This window comes from Meriones unguiculatus, chromosome 5 (genome assembly GCF_030254825.1).
Source record: "Meriones unguiculatus strain TT.TT164.6M chromosome 5, Bangor_MerUng_6.1, whole genome shotgun sequence".
Lineage (NCBI taxonomy): Eukaryota > Metazoa > Chordata > Mammalia > Rodentia > Muridae > Meriones > Meriones unguiculatus.
This window is the reverse complement of record NC_083353.1, coordinates 106,437,383-106,456,907: the sequence shown is the minus strand read 5'-3', so window position 1 is coordinate 106,456,907 and position 19,525 is coordinate 106,437,383. Positions and strand designations below refer to the sequence as shown.

The 19,525-nt window shown below is 39.1% G+C and overlaps 1 protein-coding gene across 7 annotated transcripts in view; it reads right to left on the bottom strand.

Moving 5' to 3' along the window:
• Pparg (peroxisome proliferator activated receptor gamma) overlaps window positions 1–19,525 on the bottom strand; it is a 129,843-nt gene that overhangs the window by 39,430 nt on the left and 70,888 nt on the right. For 6 of the 7 annotated variants that reach the window (XM_060383968.1, XM_060383967.1, XM_060383969.1 and 3 more), the window contains 3 exons: window positions 11,877–12,104; window positions 10,376–10,545; window positions 166–304 (listed from right to left, as the gene is read on the bottom strand). In XM_060383968.1, the coding sequence (XP_060239951.1) occupies window positions 166–304; window positions 10,376–10,545; window positions 11,877–12,096 (529 nt within the window). In that variant the 5' untranslated portion in view covers window positions 12,097–12,104. Of the gene's footprint in view, window positions 1–165; window positions 305–10,375; window positions 10,546–11,876; window positions 12,105–19,525 lie in introns of those variants that run through there. The other variant, XM_060383972.1, reaches the window with a different exon arrangement.

Sequence of the window (19,525 nt, the reverse complement as noted above, 5' to 3'; positions counted from 1 at the left end):
GAAAAGCTGAAAGTTGCTGGAGAAGCTCTTATCAGGATGATTTTGAAACTTGTTTTTTAAAAGAATTGTACCAAGTCCATTACTTGTCCTAGTGCCTACTGACCTGGACCTAGCATTGGCCATGAGAGTTACAAGGTATATACATGGTTCTCAGTATCCACTTACCATTGTGAGACATCCCCACAGCAAGGCACTTCTGAAATCGGCAGTACTGACATTTATTTCTGCTTTTTTTGTGGATCCGACAGTTAAGATCACACCTATCATAAATAAGCTTCAATCGGATGGTTCTTCGGAAAAAACCCTGCAAAGGGATATGGAAAATAAACAATTCTCAGTCTCTGTGATTCATGGAAACAGTAACCTGTAGATAAAGCCACACTCACTGATCTGGCTATCAGAAAAAGTGGATTTGAGCTGGGATGATGTCTCAGTCAGTAAAGTGCTTGCCTTGCAAGCCTGAGGGCCTGAGTTCAATCCCGAGGGGCCCTGAAAAGGTACTGGGCATTCTGTGGTTTGTGCTTGGCATCCCAGGACTGGAAGGCAGAGACCACAGGAATCCTGGGGTTCATTGACCAGCCGGTTTAGTCTAATTGACAAGCTCCAGGGTAGTGGGAGAACCTGTTTTGAATGTGGTTGACAGTGTTCATGAGGATGACATGGATGTTGTCCTCTATCTTTCACATGCATGCACACACATGCACTTGCACTCTATAAATAGGCATGCTTGTGCACATATATGAACTTATGCATGCACACATGAAACAAAAGGTAGGTTTGTGACACAATTCTACCATGGGAGCCTTGTACAGGTGACTCTGTGGTTCACTGGTCCTTTCTGTAAACCAAAGAACAGGAGAATCTGCTAGGGTTCCTTTTCACCTCTTAGACACTGAGCACATCCTACTGATGTCATGCAGTGTACCTTGGCTCTACATTTGGTTTTCAGCATGCTTTAAGAAGTGCTCTGGATTTAATGTAATGCAAATAAAATACCATGTAATCAGTCCAGTCTCTCAGCAAGTCATTCCAGCAGCGTGCCCCAGCCTTCATAATTGTGCTAAGCAGCTTGGCAAAGTAATAGTCATTTCCTTCTAAAGCATGATCAGGGCCAATAAAAATCCACATGTGGATAACTTTTTGGAATTCTCCATGTTGCAATTTCCTGCAGAATTTCTTTTATTTATTTATGTAGTTGAAAGAATCCCCCACTATTGTAGCTTGCAAGCAGAAAGAGATAGCAGGAAATAATATGAGAAACAATTGGGAAATCCTCAGAAAATCTGCTACCTCAAAATCCAAATATGTCCTTCTGGGACTAACAGAGTGCTCATCTGAATTTTACTACATATTTTAGATAGAACTGCAAAAAATTGGAGGTGTCTTCTAGCTCCATTCTCTCTCTCTCTCTCTGTATGTGTCTACAGTTTTGTTTTTTTACTGTGTTTATCTTTATGAAACTCACTCCTCTCAAATTCATCTGGTCCTGTTAGGTATAAAAAACTTGCTGAATTGGTTAAGCAAGATGGCTTTGCAAGTAAAAGTACCGTGTAAACCTAACAACTCAAGTTTTATCCCTGGAGCTCATATTGGAAGAAACAAATGGACCCTTGAAGGTTGTCCTCTGACCTTTACATGAGCACTATGGCCCATGTGATATGCATACTCAAACATAATACACAGACAATAATATAAATAAAAGTAAAATTTAATTGAAAAATAAAATAAACCCCACTGAATTAATATTGGCTTTGCTTTGGCATACATTTTAACTTTCTTTAGAATCCTTCTCTCCAGAGCTTTGTGCATGTTACCAATGAGCTATCTCTCTGGCTTTAGAATTACATCTTGAATAATAAACAAATAGGCATGTTCTACTGCTTGCTTGATACCCTTACTGGAAGTTCAATAGCCCTTGAACCTAGTGTCCTGGCCCTCCCTATAAGCTCCTTTACTTATGGCTTTTTCCAGTTCAGCTGAGGCAGCTCCATGCTCTGTTTCTCAAGCCAAAATTTATGAAGTCATCTTGACTTTTTTTTTCTTCTTGAAGTTTCTTGATCTCTTTCTTTCCCTCATGTGAAACACAGGCTTAATATTCCATTATCTGAAATACTTGTGAGCATATGTACTTTGAATTTCAGATTAAAAATTACTCTCTAGAATAGTTGCAAATACAAAGTAAGGTATCTTGGTCTTGGGGGAACATATAGAGGCACAAGTCTGTAAACATGAAATCCGTATTCCACTGTATTCACATCTTCAGTACTGGGATTCAAATTCAGGGCTCTGTGCATGCTGGGAATACACTTTACCACTGATCTACACTCCCTTCCCCTTCCCCTTTTTGGAGAAAGGGTCTTACTATACAGTCCATGCTGGCTTCAAACTTATATTCTTGCCTTAGTCTTGAAAGTGCTGTGAAAGCAAGACAGGTTCTGCTTTGATATTTTATATACACAGCCTGAAGGTGGTGATAGGGATCAACCCAAGGCTTTGTACAAGCTAGGCAAGCCATGTCTGAGCTACTGAGCCTTTGGATTTTTTTTTTTTTAAGATTCTTTTTTTTTTTTATTAATTACACTTTATTCACTTTGTATCCCCCCATAAGCCCCTCCCTCCTTCCCTCCCTCCCCCTTCTTCACGCATGCCCCTCCCCTGATAGGGGAGGTCCTCTTCTCCTTCCTTCTGATCACATCAGGAGTGGCTGCATTGTCATCTTCTGCGGCCTGGTAAGGCTGTTCGCCCCTCAGGGGGAGGTGATCAAAGAGCAGGCCAATCAGATTATGTCAGAGGTAGTTCCTCTTCCCATTACTATGTAACCCACTTGGACACTGAACTGTCATGTGTTACATCTGTGCGGGGGGGTTCTAGTTTATCTCCATGAATAGTCCTTGGTGGGAGTATGGGTCTCTGGGAAGACCCCTGTGTTCAAATTTTCTGGTTCTGTTGCTCTCCTTGTGTGGTTCCTGTCCTCTCCAGCTCTTAATATTTTTCACTTCTTATATAAGATTCCATGCACTCTGCCCAACAGTTGGTCATAAGTCTCAGCATCTGCTTTGATAGTCTGCAGGGCAGAGGCTTTCAGAGGCCTTCTGTGGCAGGTTCCTAGGTTGTTTCCTGTTTTCTTCTTCTTCTGATGTCCATCCTCTTTGCCTTTCAGGATGGGGATTGAGCGTTTTAGTCAGGGTCCTCTCTCTTGATTAGTTTCTTTAGATGTACAGATTTTAGTAGGTTTATCCTATTTTTAAAGTCACATCTCATTATGTAGCCCAGGCTGACCTTGAACTTGGGTTTCTCCAGCTTTGACCTTCTAAGTCAGGGATCTTAGATGTATGGCACTGTGAGCAGAGCAGCTGAAAACACCTTTCTACAGTATTTTAGTGAACCTATGTTTTGACTGTTCAATGACATTAGCCATGGAATTTTTCATATTATAATACTCAAAAACTTCAAGGCCTTATGGATTTTGGCTTCTAGGATTAGGAATACTCAATCTGTATACATATGTCTACTTCCTTCATTGCATTTTTGTCCAGGTGGTGGTAGTGTACACCTTTAATCCCAGCACTTGGGAGGCAGGCAGATCTTTGAGAGTTCGAGGCCAGCCTGGTGTACAGAGTACATTCCAGGAAAGCTAAGGCTAAAACAGAGAAACCCTATCTCAAAAACCAAAAAAACCCCAACCCAACCCAACCCAATCCAATCCAATCCAATCCAATCCAATCCAATCCAATCCAATCCAATCCAATCCAACCCAACCCAACCCAACCCAACCCAACTCAACCCAACCCAACCCAACCCAACCCAAACCAAAACAAAAATAAAAAACCAAGGAACACCAACAAAACCTAAAATTTTGGTAACATTTTACCTTCTCAATGAGCCTTCTCTCTTATTTGATGCAGTTTTCCTGTCCCTGCATGTGCCCCACTGCTGGAACTCTTGGTCTCTTTACTCCTTACCTTGTTCTAGCACTACCTTTGACTTTCTAACATATCACAGAAATTACCTACCTAAGTGAATAGAGGCTCAGCACAGATGCCCAAGTGTTTCTTTTCTGCCTCTTCCTCACTCCTGACTTAAAACTGTGACTTTCATAGGGATAGACTTGTCTCTTTACCACTGGACACAGCCAGAACCTACAACAACATCTCATTAAAATCTCACGTGATTCCATCTCCTTCTGATCATTCTCTGAGTTTGCTACAGGTTATGAATCTACTCATATGATGACAGCTGTTTGAATCACTGATTTTTGTTACTATAAGTGCACTATTAGCATTACTGTAAAGTTTTGTTGTTTTTTTTTGAGATAAGGTCTTGCTTATATAGCCTAGGCTGGCCTTAAACTTGCAGCAATCCTCCTTCCTCAGCCATCCAAGTGCTATAATTATAAGCTAGTGTCATTATGCTCAATTCAATGTACATGTTTTATTTACATATATTCAAGGGTTATCTTTGCCAGAATATCTGTATTATAAAGTATGCAAATGATATATTTAAGATAATACAATTTTATTTTCCAAAATAGTCATATGAATTTAAAGCTCTCTAAATGTTATGAAAATTTCTATGTCTCATCACTGCTTGGTGACTTCAGACTTTCGTATATTTGTTGCCTTCCTCAGTGTCCCTTGTACCTGTGACTATAAGTACATGACATTATGCCCAATTGTCAGGTTCGTTGAGAATATATCATATATAAAATATAAATGTGATATCAGCATATATTTCCTTGGCTTCTCATTTCTATGTTTGTAATGGGCCATCTTGTCTAAAATTGAACATTAGGCATTCTTTATAAATTTTGGATGCTTATTTGATGTCTGTCATGTGTGTTGGTAAATATCTTCTCTCTGGCTTTATGTTGAAATGCAATTTTTCAGTAGTTTTAAAAAGCCCGTAAACATTTTATTTAATTTTTGTTCTTGAGAGGTGATAGGCATCACTCTCTAACACATTGAATCCTGGTGTGTTTGTGTACCCATTGTTGCTGTGGGAAGTTTCTTGTCAGCTGACTTTGGTGGTGATCTTTCCATCTCACTAATTCTTTTATATATTCTCTTTCTCCCTAGCACTCTGCAGTCTTACTATAGTGTGTGTAGGCATAGATTTTCTTTTACTTATTTTCTTGGTTGTGTTTTCTTTCGATTATGCAGTGAAAGTGTAATGAAGCTTGTAGGTTATTGCTACAGAAGCTCCTTTTGTGTTATACACTGATTCCAATGTCTTCCTATTTGCCTTTGGAAAAAAAAATCTCTCTTGCTTTTGTTTATGTCTTGTTTTTAAATGTTTTCCCAGTTTCTCTTTAATTCTATTTATTTAACTGTTACTCTTTCCACCTTTAAGTATGTTCTGGGTGTGTACTTCAGGTGATCAGGTTTGTTCAGCAAGTACCTTTACTTGCTGAGCCATGTTAATGACCCAATTATTTCTTTTTTTCTCTTTATTTTTATTTTATGTGTATCGGTGTTTTTGTCTGCACGCATACTCTTGTACATTGTGATGCAGTGCTCACAGAAAACAGAAGAGGGCGCCGGAGCCCTAGTACTATAGTTCTAGAAGGCTGTGAGTCATTAGGTGCTAGGAATTGAACCTGAGCCCTTACGAAGAACAGTCAGTGCTCTAAACTCTTCAGCCCCACAGTTCTTTTTTATTTTTAACAAAATTTCATGTACAACAAGCTGAGTCCTTAGCATGGCATTGATTTACCATGAGATTAAAAAGTTCTGTGCTGAGATTGCATGCAGCCTTCTCATGAAGTACTTCAGCCCATAGGAGCTGAGTTATTGAGCTACCTTGAATACAAGGAATGTATTCAAACCATTTACCCAAGTCAGGGCCCAACACAGAAGTAGAAGTAGGATACATTGAACTGTAGTACAGATTGTATTTACTCAGAGCTTTAGGTAAATCTTGCTTCTAACTGATCTTTTAGAAAAGATTACAAAACATGATTGCTCTGCTTTGAGTATGTCTTTCAAGGGTTCAAGTGTTAAGTTTTAATCTTTATATGAAGTAGAAGAGGGTGGAAACTTAATCTGACTGTTGGAGGCTGGAGGTGGGGCTTATGGACAGTGATTAAGATTAGATAAGGCCATTAGGGCGGAGTCCCTGTGATTGAATACTGGTTATTTTATAAGAGGAAGAGAGACCAAAACACACACACACACACACACACACACACACACACACATTCACTTACACACTTCCTGTCTCTTACCATGTGAATTCCTACACTGCTTTAGAATTCTGAATCAAGAAAGTAATTACCATTTGTGGACTCCCAACCTGGGGACAGAACCATGAGCCAAAAGTCAAAAGCCTCAGGCAGTTTATTTTACTAATGGAGAAGGGCCTAAAACAATGGAGACATTCAAGAAAACAAAAAGTATGTATTTGCTAGCAGCAAGTAATAGGTTTTTGTTTGTTTGTTTGTTTGTGTGTTTGAGCTCTAAGCCGTGTTTTATTGTGTGTAGGTCTGCCATACACAAAGAACCTGTCACTATTTCATTTTAATTAACTCCTATTACTTTGCTCCTTTTTGTTGGCTTTTGACAGGAATCACAAACATGAGCTGCCCCCACTGGCATCCTAACTGTGTTTAAGAAGATCTCATAACAGTTGTCTTATGCAATATTCCTTTTGATACATAAATGAGTCCACAAGCTTTATGGTCAACTGAATTTTAACTATGGGAGTATCCCATAACCTATGAAAATGGCAAATGTTAAATTGCCAAGGTGCATTTTAAGCTATGTACAGGTGAGATAAAAAACATTTGCTAATTTCTTTCTTTTTAGTTCTTATGGGTACTGGTGCTAAGTTAAGACGACATCTTTGCTACTGATGACCACTGCCTAATGTATAGGGAATGAAGCAGCAGTTTGGTGCTTAAGTTGTGTTTCTTCAGGCTCCATGTCCTAAAATAAGTGGGTATCAATTTTTGAGTCTCAGTACTCCTTTACTATTAAATTATTATGACAACTTTAAAGAACTTTTTATATAGGCTTAATTTACAGATATTTGTTTGACAAGAAGTTAAAACTGAGAACAACTTATTTTTGAGACAGGATCTGTGTTGCCCAAGCTGCTCCCAAACTTCTGGTTTCAACTGATCCTTTAAACTCAGCCTCTTTAGCAGCTGGAGCTATGTGTACATGTTACAGTAATGTGGTAATTTGAATAAGAATGGCTCCCACAGGTTCAGATTTGAATGGAACTGTTGGATAGGATTATAGGATTAGGAGGTGTGGCCTTGTTGGAGGATGTGTGTCATTGGAGGTGGACTTTGAGGTTTCAAAAGCCCATGCCAGACCTAGTCTTGTTCTCTCTGCCTACTGATCAGGATGTAGTGCTCAGCTACTGCTCCAGCATTTGCCTGCACCATGCCATGCTTCCTGCCATGATAATGGAGTAACTTTCTGAAGGTGTAAGTAAGCGCCACATAAATGCTTTCTTTTATAAGAGTCGCCTTGTTCAGTGACTAAGACAAGTACCAGCATCCAACAGAGAAGTCACATGGGCATATCAGCAAACATTCCACTAGCTACCAGTGTTGTCATTACCCCAAATCATGTAGTTTCTATAACTCTTTAAGTACACTTGTGAGAGTGTGAGAAGGTGAATAAAGAGTGTTAACACTCTGGAATGATTTAAAAGCCATGGCTGCCTTGAAAGAGTCTCATGAACTTCTGAGGGCCTGGGCTACACTTTGAGAACTGTGCATGTGAAGACACCAATCACATTGTTTTCTTAGCACTCTTACACTTCTGTTATTAATTTAAGGGAGCACACACATCAATGAGGCCCATTATGACATCATCATACACATGTGTCATTATGCTTTTTTCCCCCCCATTAACATTTATTTTTAATCTTTAGAATGTACAGGTGTCTTGCTAAGGGTGGTGTCCCAGGCCTACAGTCCTAGCAAGGTGGGCAGAGGCAGGAAGAATGTGAGTTTGAGGCTTGTCTCAAAAAATAAAATAAAATATGTACATGTCTATTTTCCCTTCCTAGAAAAGCACAGCTTTTTCATTTTTGTCTAGGAATTCTATTTCCTACATTTTGGGAAGCTAGTAAATTTTATAGTTATATACCACTCATCATTTTCTTGTACTGGTTTTTGGTTGGTTGGGAACTTACCTAAATTTTGATGGTTTTGTTGTTTACTTTCCATCTCTGCCTTCCACCTGTTTTTCTTGTCTGTTTGTTTTGTTTGGCATTGCAAGGGCTAGAAACTCAGCCTTGTTGATGCTAGGTAGGTGCCCTGTCACCAAGCTACACTTCCAGTCCCCTTTCTACCCTTCCTGGGTCACAACTTGAAGGCTCTTGGATTTTCTTTCTCTTTCTTTTTTGCTTGATCTGTTGTGTGAGTTTTAGTGTCTTCAGGACATAACTTATATTTATCATCAAATACTGAAAATGTTTCAGAATTTGAGTTCTCATCTGTCCTCAACAATGCTAACTTCTCTTGAATGTATGACTAGAATTAGGGTGGAGTTACTTGTTTGCAGGTTCCAATTTTCTAGGCACTCTACTACCATGTAGGAAATAAACTACTATGCAGTCTGAATGATCATACAGTTCACACTGACTAATGTATATGACCAACATGACCCGAACACTAAACAGGTTCTTCAGATAAATATGACTCAGAATTCAGCAACTCAAAAACATTGTGTAAACCTTACTCATTAAATACAATGACATGCTCTTACTTACAGAGATCTTAGTATATTGGTTGTGCACAATGATTTAATTTCATAGATATTTCAGTCACACAGTGATTTTTTTTCATTGTTTTTGTTTTTTGAAACAAGGTCTCTTGCCATCCTTCTGCCTCCACCTCCTGTGAGTAGGGACTACAGGCATGTGCCATCATGCCAGGCTCATGAATGGGCTTTAGTGTTTTAAATAAAAGCATCTCTTGCCAGGAGGACTCTTTTTGAAATTCAAACATTAGAGATGTGTAAGACCTTGGCTGCCAACTTAATCAAATCATTTTCTACATGAGGTGACTGAGGGCTAAAGTGTTTGTGTGGCTGGCAGGCTGTGACTGAGAAAGTGGCAGAGGTGACTCTGACTTCTATTTTTTTTTTTTTAAACCGTATTAGATTTCTTTTGGACTAAAAGAACTTTAGAGATCACCTAACTGAATTTCATTGTTTTATAGATGAGAAAATGTTTGTAGAATATGGTTAAATACTGGCATACCACACACACACACACACACACACACACACACCTGTACAATATCTGTACAAGTGGGGATTACAAACTTAATAAAGATTAGTTTTCCTTTATTGGTATATCATCCATCTAGAACCAAGAAGTTCTAACTCACACCTACCTGGTGTGCTTCATCTTTATTCTCCAGAAAAAGCTCAAGTGAGATAGTATTTATTTCATTTATTTATGTTTTATTTTGTTTGAGATGGGGCTGACTTGAAACTTGCTATGGAGACCAGCCTGGCCTTGAACTCAGAAAGATGCTCCTGCCTCTACTCCTGAGTGCTAACATTAAAGGCATGTACCACCACATCCACCACTATTTAAAAGGTAAATATCAATAAACATAGAATAAAATAAATATTCTACAGTTTTCAGCACATGAAATACTGTTTTATCCCTGAGTATGTTAAAGTTGTTTTAAACTGTACATAAAAGCATGAATGTCTTAATGTATTTTCCTTATAACTGGCAGCATATTACTAACTTTCTAAAATGCTTTTTAAAAAAATTTTTTTATTACAAAGGAAGAGCTTAGTTGTTGCTTTTTCCCTGTCTATTACACAAGGCTTTAGCTTTGGGCTTGGTAGGGGCACTTATCCATAATTTTGTTTTTCCTTTTGCAGGCCTGGAGATAAATGAAGGCTCCACCTCAGTGACCCTATGCCTTTGAATCAACATTTCTACAGGTCCAATATAGAAATAGGCTCAACATTACAGCATTAGTCTATGGGTCAAGTGATACACCTACACAATCTGTCAAACCTTGCTTGTATAAGGGATCACACAGCATAATGAAAAACACACCAGGGAAATCAGGAAACTTAGGTCCTTGTGCTGGCTCACCATTCACTGTCATGCTGTGACACCTTGGATAAGTTCTTTCAAAAAAATTCTGCAAGACACACTTAGATGAGTGCCTCAGAGAATCATTTTGGAGAGGGCAAGTGGGACAGAAGATCCCTATATTATTAGATTTTCTCAGGGTTTCATATATTACTTGAAGGATGAGTTCTGCCAACAAAACAAAACAAAACCCCACAACTTTATCTTAATTTCTTAGAGTCAGTTTGTAACAACAGGAAGTGGAATAGGCAAAATTTCAGAAAATTCTTCGATTATTTTTAAAGTTTATTTTTACCTTGCATCCTTCACAAGCATGAACTCCATAGTGGAAGCCTGATGCTTTATCCCCACAGACTCGGCACTCAATGGCCATAAGGGAGTTGGAAGGCTCTTCATGAGGCCTGTTGTAGAGTTGGGTCTTTTCAGAATAATAAGGTGGGGATGCAGGTTCTACTTTGATCGCACCTGTGCATCGGAAAATTTGAGAAGATGGTTATCTCATGACAAACAATCCTAAAAAGGCACTGTGGCTTCCCCATGGTGGCCTTCATATTTTCATGCCATAGCTTTACTATATCAGAGGAGAGGTGCTGGGGAACACGAACAAACATTGGTACTCAGATAGAAAAAAGTAAGACTTTATCATCTCAGGCAAGTCACAACACCCCAGAGCCTCACCTGCACAAATAAAGCAGGAAGGGAATTAAAAGCAAGGGAATTAAGTGTGCTCCCCTTTCCCCCCACAGACATTGCACAGGTTTAGAAGCAGTGCAGCTTATTTGGCAAGAGGATGGGCTGCATCTGGCATTCATTCTGCTATTATGAGTTTTATTCAAATGTTGCACTTTAAAAATAATTTTAAGCCTTCCTTGCAAAAGAAACCAATAAGGAATATGGCTGAGAAAACATCGTGGTAAGATCAGCCTGAGGTGCCAGGTTATCAACAGGGTTGAGTCAAGAGGTGAACTGTAAAGTGATCTTTGATAGAGAGCAGAAGAAACCTCTGTGAAGCAAGTACTGCATTTGCCAGTAGCTCGGCCTATTGAATTTCCGTATTAGGCTCTAACCCATAACCACACAGATAGATACAACCACGTATACTATCTATCTAAAGAAAACAACTAGAAATTACAGGAAGTTCTTACTTATTATCAAGTAATGGTTGCCAGTGACACATGGGTGACTCTGGAAAGCCAGCACATCAGCCCACAAGATAAAAATCACGGAAGCAGCATCACAGAAATGATACTTTATCTTGAAAAGTTCAGTTCTGGTTTTTCTTGAGTCTGATGTCTTATATTAATTTATTTAATGGAATGATGATCTGTCAATCAGCTACCATGTTAAAACGTAAGATTATGTCCCAAACTAGGATTCGGGGTAAATTTCACAAACTGCAAATTAGGAAAACAAAACAAAACAAAACAACTTAGTGGTGATGAGTCATATAAGTTGATCTGCAACTGTTACTTACTAACTAATAAGAGGCTGGAGGAATTCAAAGTTTACAGATGGACTCTCAGTCTAAAACAAAATTGGCACTGTAATCATGCTAGAAATTGTTCCTAAGAAGGAAACAAGAAAAGAAAAATAGGAGGGAGGGAAGAGAAGAAAAGGGGTCATTTATGTATTGTCTTCTTTTTGGCCTATCACAGATCTCTAGAGCTTCAAGGGTAATAGATAAACAAATGAGTAAAGATGCCTTCTACTTAGAGTGCTAATCTCTTAAGCATTTTTTCTAAGGTTATTTGGAGACTGTCTAATTTCAGTCTTAGTAGTTTGAAAAGAGAACATACTTTGGTATTCTTGGAGCTTCAGGTCATATTTGTAATCAGCAACCATTGGGTCAGCTCTTGCGAATGGAATGTCTTCATAGTGCGGAGCAGAAATGCTGGAGAAATCAACCGTTGTAAAGGGCTTGATGTCAAAGGAATGGGAATGGTCATCCATCACAGAGAGATCCACAGAGCTGATTCCAAAGTTGGTGGGCCAGAACGGCATCTCTGTGTCAACCATGGTAATTCCTGAAATGGAAAAAAGAACAGGCTATGAGTCAAGTTCTGGAGGGGAGAGCAGTCCTCAAGCACATAAGGGAGGGGGTTGAATGAGTTTATAAAGCGTGTCATTCAAACTACCCAATGAAGGATGAGTGTATTGCTGCCCTTCAGCACCATTCAGACGCTTTACAGAAGAAAGTCAGCCTTTATCTGAGGGTACTAGCAATACCCTAGAGTGTGTAGCTACACAGAACAAATCCATCTACAAGTCAGGCCAACAGGCCTGCTCACACTGTCCTCTACAGCAGGCCGTCAGTTGGATCTGGTAATGGCTCTTCTTTCTTTCTTTCTTTCTTTCTTTCTTTCTTTCTTTCTTTCTTTCTTTCTTTCTTTCTTTCTTTCTTTCTTTCTTCCTTCCTTCCTTCCTTCCTTCCTTCCTTCCTTCCTTCCTTCCTTCCTTTCTTTCTTTCTTTCTTTCTTTCTTTCTTTCTTTCTTTCTTCGTTGTTATTTTTCTTCAAATTTCTTCCACTTTTATTAAGACACAACTGATAAAATAAAACTGGTATATTTAAATGATCACCATATGGTGTTCTGATATATGTATGCACTATGAAATGATTACCATAATCAATTTAATTAACATACTCATGACTTTATATAATTATCTTTGTTTCTGTAGTGAGAAAACTTAAGATTTGCTCCCCTAGCAAATTTCAAGTCATCTTGCTGTTCAGAGCCTCCAGAGCCTAATGGAAACTCTGGCCACTCTTCCCATTGCCTCTATGCCCAGTCCTTGGCAACCAGTAAGCATGGATGGCATTTGCTTTCCTGCTTCTAGCTTATTTGCTTTAGCACAATGTTTGTTTGGGTCATCTATTGCTACAAGTAACAGAATTTTCTTTTTTAAAGGTCATGCAGTATTCCAGTGTATGTCTGTGTGCATGCACATGCATGTGTGTGCATTCTGCACATATATATGCATATATACCACTAAGTTTTTAGCATATACATATGTGTGCATTCTGCATATGTATGTCTATATATACCACAGAGTTTTTTGTTTACTTTTACCTATTCATATGTCTTAGACTCTATGTTGATTACATCTCTTGGCTATAGTGAATAGTGTCATAATGAATGCAGGAACATAGAGATCTTGACATACTGATTTTAATTCCTTGGCCATATTTTCAGCAGTGGGGCTACTAACCACATGGAAATTCCACTTTTGATTTTCTGAGACTATTTGTTTTCTATAATGGCTGCACAATATACAGTATGCATCACTAAAGAGGGTTCTGGTGCTCCACACCCTTTCTTCTCTTTATGTGCTAACCATTCTAGCAGCTGTGGAACAGTATATTTCATTATAGTTTTGATTCATTTACCCCAGGGATTAGTAATGTTGGAAACTTTTTCATATGCCTTTTGACCATTTCTATTTCTTTTTAGAAATAGCTATAAATAGCCTTTGTACATTGTTCTGGACTGAGATCCTCGGTGTCTTGTGATTTGCATTATTCTTGTTTGTGTGTATGTATTTATGTGTGTGCACATACACGCATGCGTGCATGTGGGGGTTTCACCCTCTGGAACATCGTTCACATACCTTGATATGAGGTCTCATGTGTCCTGAAGTGCACCAGTTAGGCTAGAATGGCTGGTGGTAAGCTCCACAGATCTTCCTTTTCCACCTTCCCAGTGCTGGGATTATATGTGTTACTATGTGTGGTATTTTTATGTGGGTTCTGGGTACTAGACTCAGTTTAGCATGCTTACAAGCACCTTACTGGCCGAGCCATCCTCCCAGCCCTGTGTGTTTGAGGTTTTCTCTCTCTCCTTTTTGACTCTGCCTTTTAGACACTTGAATTAAAAGTGTGTGTCACCATGCCTGTCTCTTTTTAAAGTTTCTTTTTATTTTATGTGTGTGAGTGTTGGCAAACATGTATGTATGTGTATCATGTGCATGCATGGTGCTTATGAAGGCCAGAAGAATGTGTCAGATTCCCGTGGACTGGAGTTACTGGCAGTTATAAACTACCATTTAGGTGCTGGGAAGTGAACCAGGGACCTCTGGAAGAGCAGCAAGTGTGCATTTTGATTTTCTGAGTATAATTTGTTATCACAGTAAGTAAAACAAAACTCCAACCTATTTGGGTGCCAAGTACTAAATATGAACAGTGAGCCAGAGGTTAGTATAGACTATAAATTTTTATGCAATTGTTAAGTCTGACTTGGTTTGCTTGAAATGAGCTCACCATTCAAAGTGGTGCCTAGAAGAGCAATCACAACTCTAAGTACTACAGAGCTATGTAAATTCGGGACTGTTAACTCTGGTGACAAAGAAATGAACTCATAAATTTTATCTTGTTTGTAGTCATATTAGCACCATTTGACAAAGGTTTGACTCACAGTAGATGCTCAATAAATATTTATCTATTGACTACTAAATGAATGAATGGCTGGAGGAAATGACTGTCAACTTTTAGCAGAGGGTGCTGGGGAAGGACAGAAACAAACAGGCCCATTGAGTGCCTCTCATGAACCAGACACATCTACCTTTTATTCCATGTATGCTAAAATATCCTCACTTTATAGATAAGTGAGGACTAGTGTCGTTACAGGACTGGCCCAAAGTCCATGGGCTAAGTAGGTGTGTGTGATTTAAATGCTGACTCAGAGACTCTATCCTTGCAAATAGTTTCTCACTGATAAAAACATTCTGGAAGATGGGCTCTTCTCATATGGATATCTGGGAATGGTTCTCTTGCTTTTGTCCAGCATGCAGAGAGCTAAGGCTTTTTTACTTTTTCTCAAAGGCTACATGAGATGAAGGAGCTCAGCTATGGTTTTCATGAGAAAACAAAGTGCCTTGAAGGTACAAATAAGGAGACTGGCTCTGTGTATGTGCTTCATGGCTGCAAGAGGACTCATTAGGCAAAGTTTGGGTTCCCATGTCAAATGTCTGCATAATAAGTACCCAAACAACCTGCAGTTATCTCTGTTACTGTGTAAACACTGCACACCAAAAGGAGGAATGTGCATTGGCGATAACTTAGAGGACGCCCTGGTCTCAGTGACATCTAGAAAGAAGTCTGTATTCCTAATTAGCAGGAGTACCCATCAACTATGGTGTTTGCTTCAAAACTCATCCTCATGGACTCAGCCTCTCTCCCTAGCACGTTTAATTTTTCTATGTCCTTAATCTTTGTTATCAGTTATTTTCATTTAAAATTTGTCCTTTCTTGTCCACATTGTAATATCCTTAAAGTTGGATGTTTCTCATGGCATCTATTGTGACTGATGAGTTAAAGGTGGTGAGTATGCCTCTGTACAGATACTGAGAAGTGAAAATAAGGTTGTAAAAATACCTAGGTTGCAGGAAAAAAATTGGTTTTTTTTTTTTTTTTGAGACCGAGTTTCTCCCTGTAATAGAGCCCTGGCTGTCCTGGACTTGCTTTGTAGACCAGATTGGCCTCGAACTCAGAGATCATCTGCCTCTGCCTCCTAAGTGGTGGCATGTACCACCACACCCAGTGGCCATTCATCAATTTATTGTTTAATTTTTTTTTCCATTTGGGGATAGAACCCAGAGCCTTGCACATGTTAGACAAATGCTCTACCATTTCCCCAGGTTTAAGGTTTTTGAGACAGGGTTTCAATAAGCAGTACAAGCAGGCCTCAAGCTTACAGTCTTCCATCTGAGTACTGGCTTGGCAAGTGTCACCATCAGGTCTGGCTTTACAGCTTTTAAAAAGACTTGTAGGTTTATATAAAATTAACTAAAAGGATAGCTCTTATATAGCACCTCACCTTCTGAGACACAGGGTGTGCCCCTGCCACTGTCTTGTGCTAATGTGGCACACCTGTGACAACTAACAAGCCAGCATGAATGTACTCTTATGAACTAAAGTCATGTCTCTGTTAGGCACTGTGTGCAAATAAGTCTATGGTTGCTAACAGGGGTGTAGTGCGATGTGTCGATCATTGCATTATCATACAGAATTATTTCTCTGTCCTAAGCAGCTCCTGTATTCCTGTATTCATTTCCCCCTTCCTTTAAGGAATGCTGTTTCACTGAGCTCTACTAGGAAGGGCATGTTGTTAGAGAGGCAGGTCAACCAGCAACTTGTATAATAAATCACCATGTCTTAGCTTGGTATTAGAAGTTCTCCATGGCATAGCCCTACTTTACCCTTTCAGTCTTCTTCTCCCTTGGTTGCTCAGGTGCCTGGCATATGCTACTGCAAGATGTGCCATGCTATCTACCTGCCCTGCATTCCCTCCTCTTGCTCTTTGTAGATGCAGATCCCTGAGGTTGCTGAATTGTTTTCTATCCTTCATTTCTCTGCACCACACTCCTCCTTGTCTTTCGCAGCTGAACACTACTTTCTCGGTGAAATCTTCTGACATGATTTCTGATCTGGTTAAGTATTTATTACATTTGCATTTGCATGTTGTGTGGAATGAAGAGACACCTTATCATCCTGCGTCCAATTAGTCCTTCTGTATGATCGTGGTGGTGTTCATATGATCGCTTGCCAGTTAAAAAAAAATAATGTTGTATAGGGAAAAGCAGAATGATTTCTCATTTCACTGAGATTTATTCTTGATGGTTTAGTTTTGCCAATATATAAGCTCCTTTAAAAATATTAAGCTTTGGCATTATAATTAAGACACAGCATGGGCTAGAACCCTGCTCTCAACTCCATATACTTAGTCTTTTGAGGACTAGCAGGAAGATTAGGATTTGGTAAATTATTATTTTTTTCTTCTTTTATCAGACTGGGCACTGAACCCAGACTTGTCCATACGACAGATAAGTGCTTTACCCTAGCCCAGGCTTCCTAATTTCTCTAAGTGGAGAGGACAAAGAAGAAAGACAAATCATTTGCCTCTTCATCTCTAGGAAGACATATTGCTGAAATTATTGCTTTCCCCTCCTTCTCTCTTTTCTGTATTCTGGGGCACCTTGACCTCAACAGCATTACTCCATGGACATGGTTACTTGGAGGCACAGGATCCAAACATGCTTTATTTTACTTTGACTTAGAGATGGTCCAGGAAAGCTGCTTCTTATTTTGTCTCTAGAAAACATAAGCTTCTGTTGCTGCCAAGCTGTTAGTCAAGTAGGTGTTTTTTGTTACTCCGTGCAATTAGCCATGAAAAAGCAAATGGACAAAATATTTGCATGAATGACAGCCCTTCTCAGGAGTAAGTTGTCTTAACTTTCCAGCTGGGCGACATGAGTCCTATTGCCTCAGGACATATCCTTCAATTTCACAACCTTTCAAGAAAGTCTTCAGACAGATTGTGTGTGCAAGGACAGCTCTGTGCTGTTTCTCATTGACCTTCAAACTTGGCTTTCAATTCTGTTATGGTTAATGAGCAGCCTTCTCACACTACTCCGAAGTATAATGCATTTCAAACAAAAGCATAATCAATTTCACGCAAGTGTAAAGTGAGTTCTCTAATCGAATAGGCTTGATTTGGGAGCATGGAAGTGGGTCAGAAAGATATCAGATTATGAAATCAAGCACTAGGACTATATGACTTGCCTTTGGAATATTACGTTGTTCTCCAGGGAAAGAAAAACTTCTACTAGAAATGCTGGGGAGGTCTGGGGTGTGATTTACTGGTAGAGCATTTGCTTGGCCTGAGTGAAGTCCCAGGTTTAATCCCCAGTACAGGGGATTAAAAAAAAAAAAAAAAAAAAAAAAAAAAGGCAAGCAACATCAAATCCATACCACAATTGTTTTAAAAGCCAGGATGTAAAGTTCTGTAGAGGTTGGGGTTGTAGCCAGGTGGTAGAGTGCTTGCTCAGTATGTACGAGATTGTGGGTTCAATTCCCAGTACCCAAAGAGAGGGAAAAAAAAAAGAACCAAAACAAAAGGACATCTGAGCTCATGTTGCATCTCTTCAATATTTATAGAGGTTGATAGTAATAGACCCCTGAGTCTTTGGTAATATTATACTAGATACTATACTGCATTGATCTCTTTTAATTCTCATAACAGCTCTGTAAAGTAGGATACTCAGATTTATATATTTATATATTTATATATTTATTTATTTCTGTTTTAGATAGGGTCTTACTGTGCAGCAGTGGCTGGCCTGGAACTCACAGAGATCCTGCTTCTGCCTCCTGAGAGTTGGGATTACAGGTGTGCACCACCTCCATTCTTCTTTAAGAATTTTGAAGAAAATAAAAAGCTGAAGATATATCTCAGTGATGTTAACAGTTGTCTAACATACATGAAGCTCTGAGCTTCAAGCCCAGCTCTGAAAGCTCTGGGAGAAATATAACCCAGATACAAAAGTAATTTGTGGACAATTATTAGGAAGAACTAGGTATTGAGTACAAACAGTCTGAAGCTCTGTGGCCACTTAACCTAAACTAAACATCTCTCTTCATGATCTTCCATGAAGATCTTCATGATCTTCTCTACACTAAACATCAACACATTTCAACAACTCATGGTGGGCCAGGCATGACACTAGTGATGAACGCTAAAGAGTAAGTCAAAAATGATTCCAATGGGTTTTGAAGCAATGTGGTAACTTTTTTTCATAGCCTCTGTAGAGCTTAGCAGCTTTGTTAGCAATGACTTTCACGAGACACTTAACCACTGATTTCAATGTCTTCTTGTTTTAGGTAAATATCATGATACTATCAAGTATGGCTCCTACTTGTTTACCCAACCAGCCCTTCTTCATTGATCTGTGTAAACCATGGTAGAGTACAAACTAACTTGGAAATTATATAGTTCTCCCATCTGTGAGCCAACATCCAGAGATAAAAATAATCCTGAAATATTACAAGGAAGAAAGCCATTTTGGAAAAATTGTCATTCCCCATTTGACAGTAAAATAAAATGGGCATAATGATCTGCTTATGAATACAGTCAGTGAGAGACTGGGTGGGCAAGAACTCATCTTTTCTGTCTCTTAGCCCAGCATCTTTTGAGCTGTATAGTGTTGTTACTATATTGATATAATATGTTGAAAAAGAGACTTTTATCCTAAGCCAATTTTCATAGATCAAGATGTATTTGGTCTTAATTAATATATACGAGTCACATCAAATTTCAAAAGGTCTCATGCAAGAAACCGTTTGCCAGATGGCAGATTGTCACAGAATAAAATGCAGAGAACCCTGCAACAGAATTGTTCTTGCTATAGTTTGAATGTGACATGTACTCCACAGAATCACATGTTGAAGCACTTGGTACCCAGCCAGTATGCACTATTTTGGGTCCTTTAAGAGGCAGGGCCTACCAGGAGAATGTGGACTATTGAGGGGTGGGTCTTGAGGGCTTTAGACCAGCACCCTTTCATCCTCCAGTCCTTTTCTGCTTCTTGTTTCCTAGAGGGATGAGGACTTGAGGAGTCTGAGCTGCCTGCTGTGATTTCTAGCCATAATGATACTTTCTCAAAACAGGATCC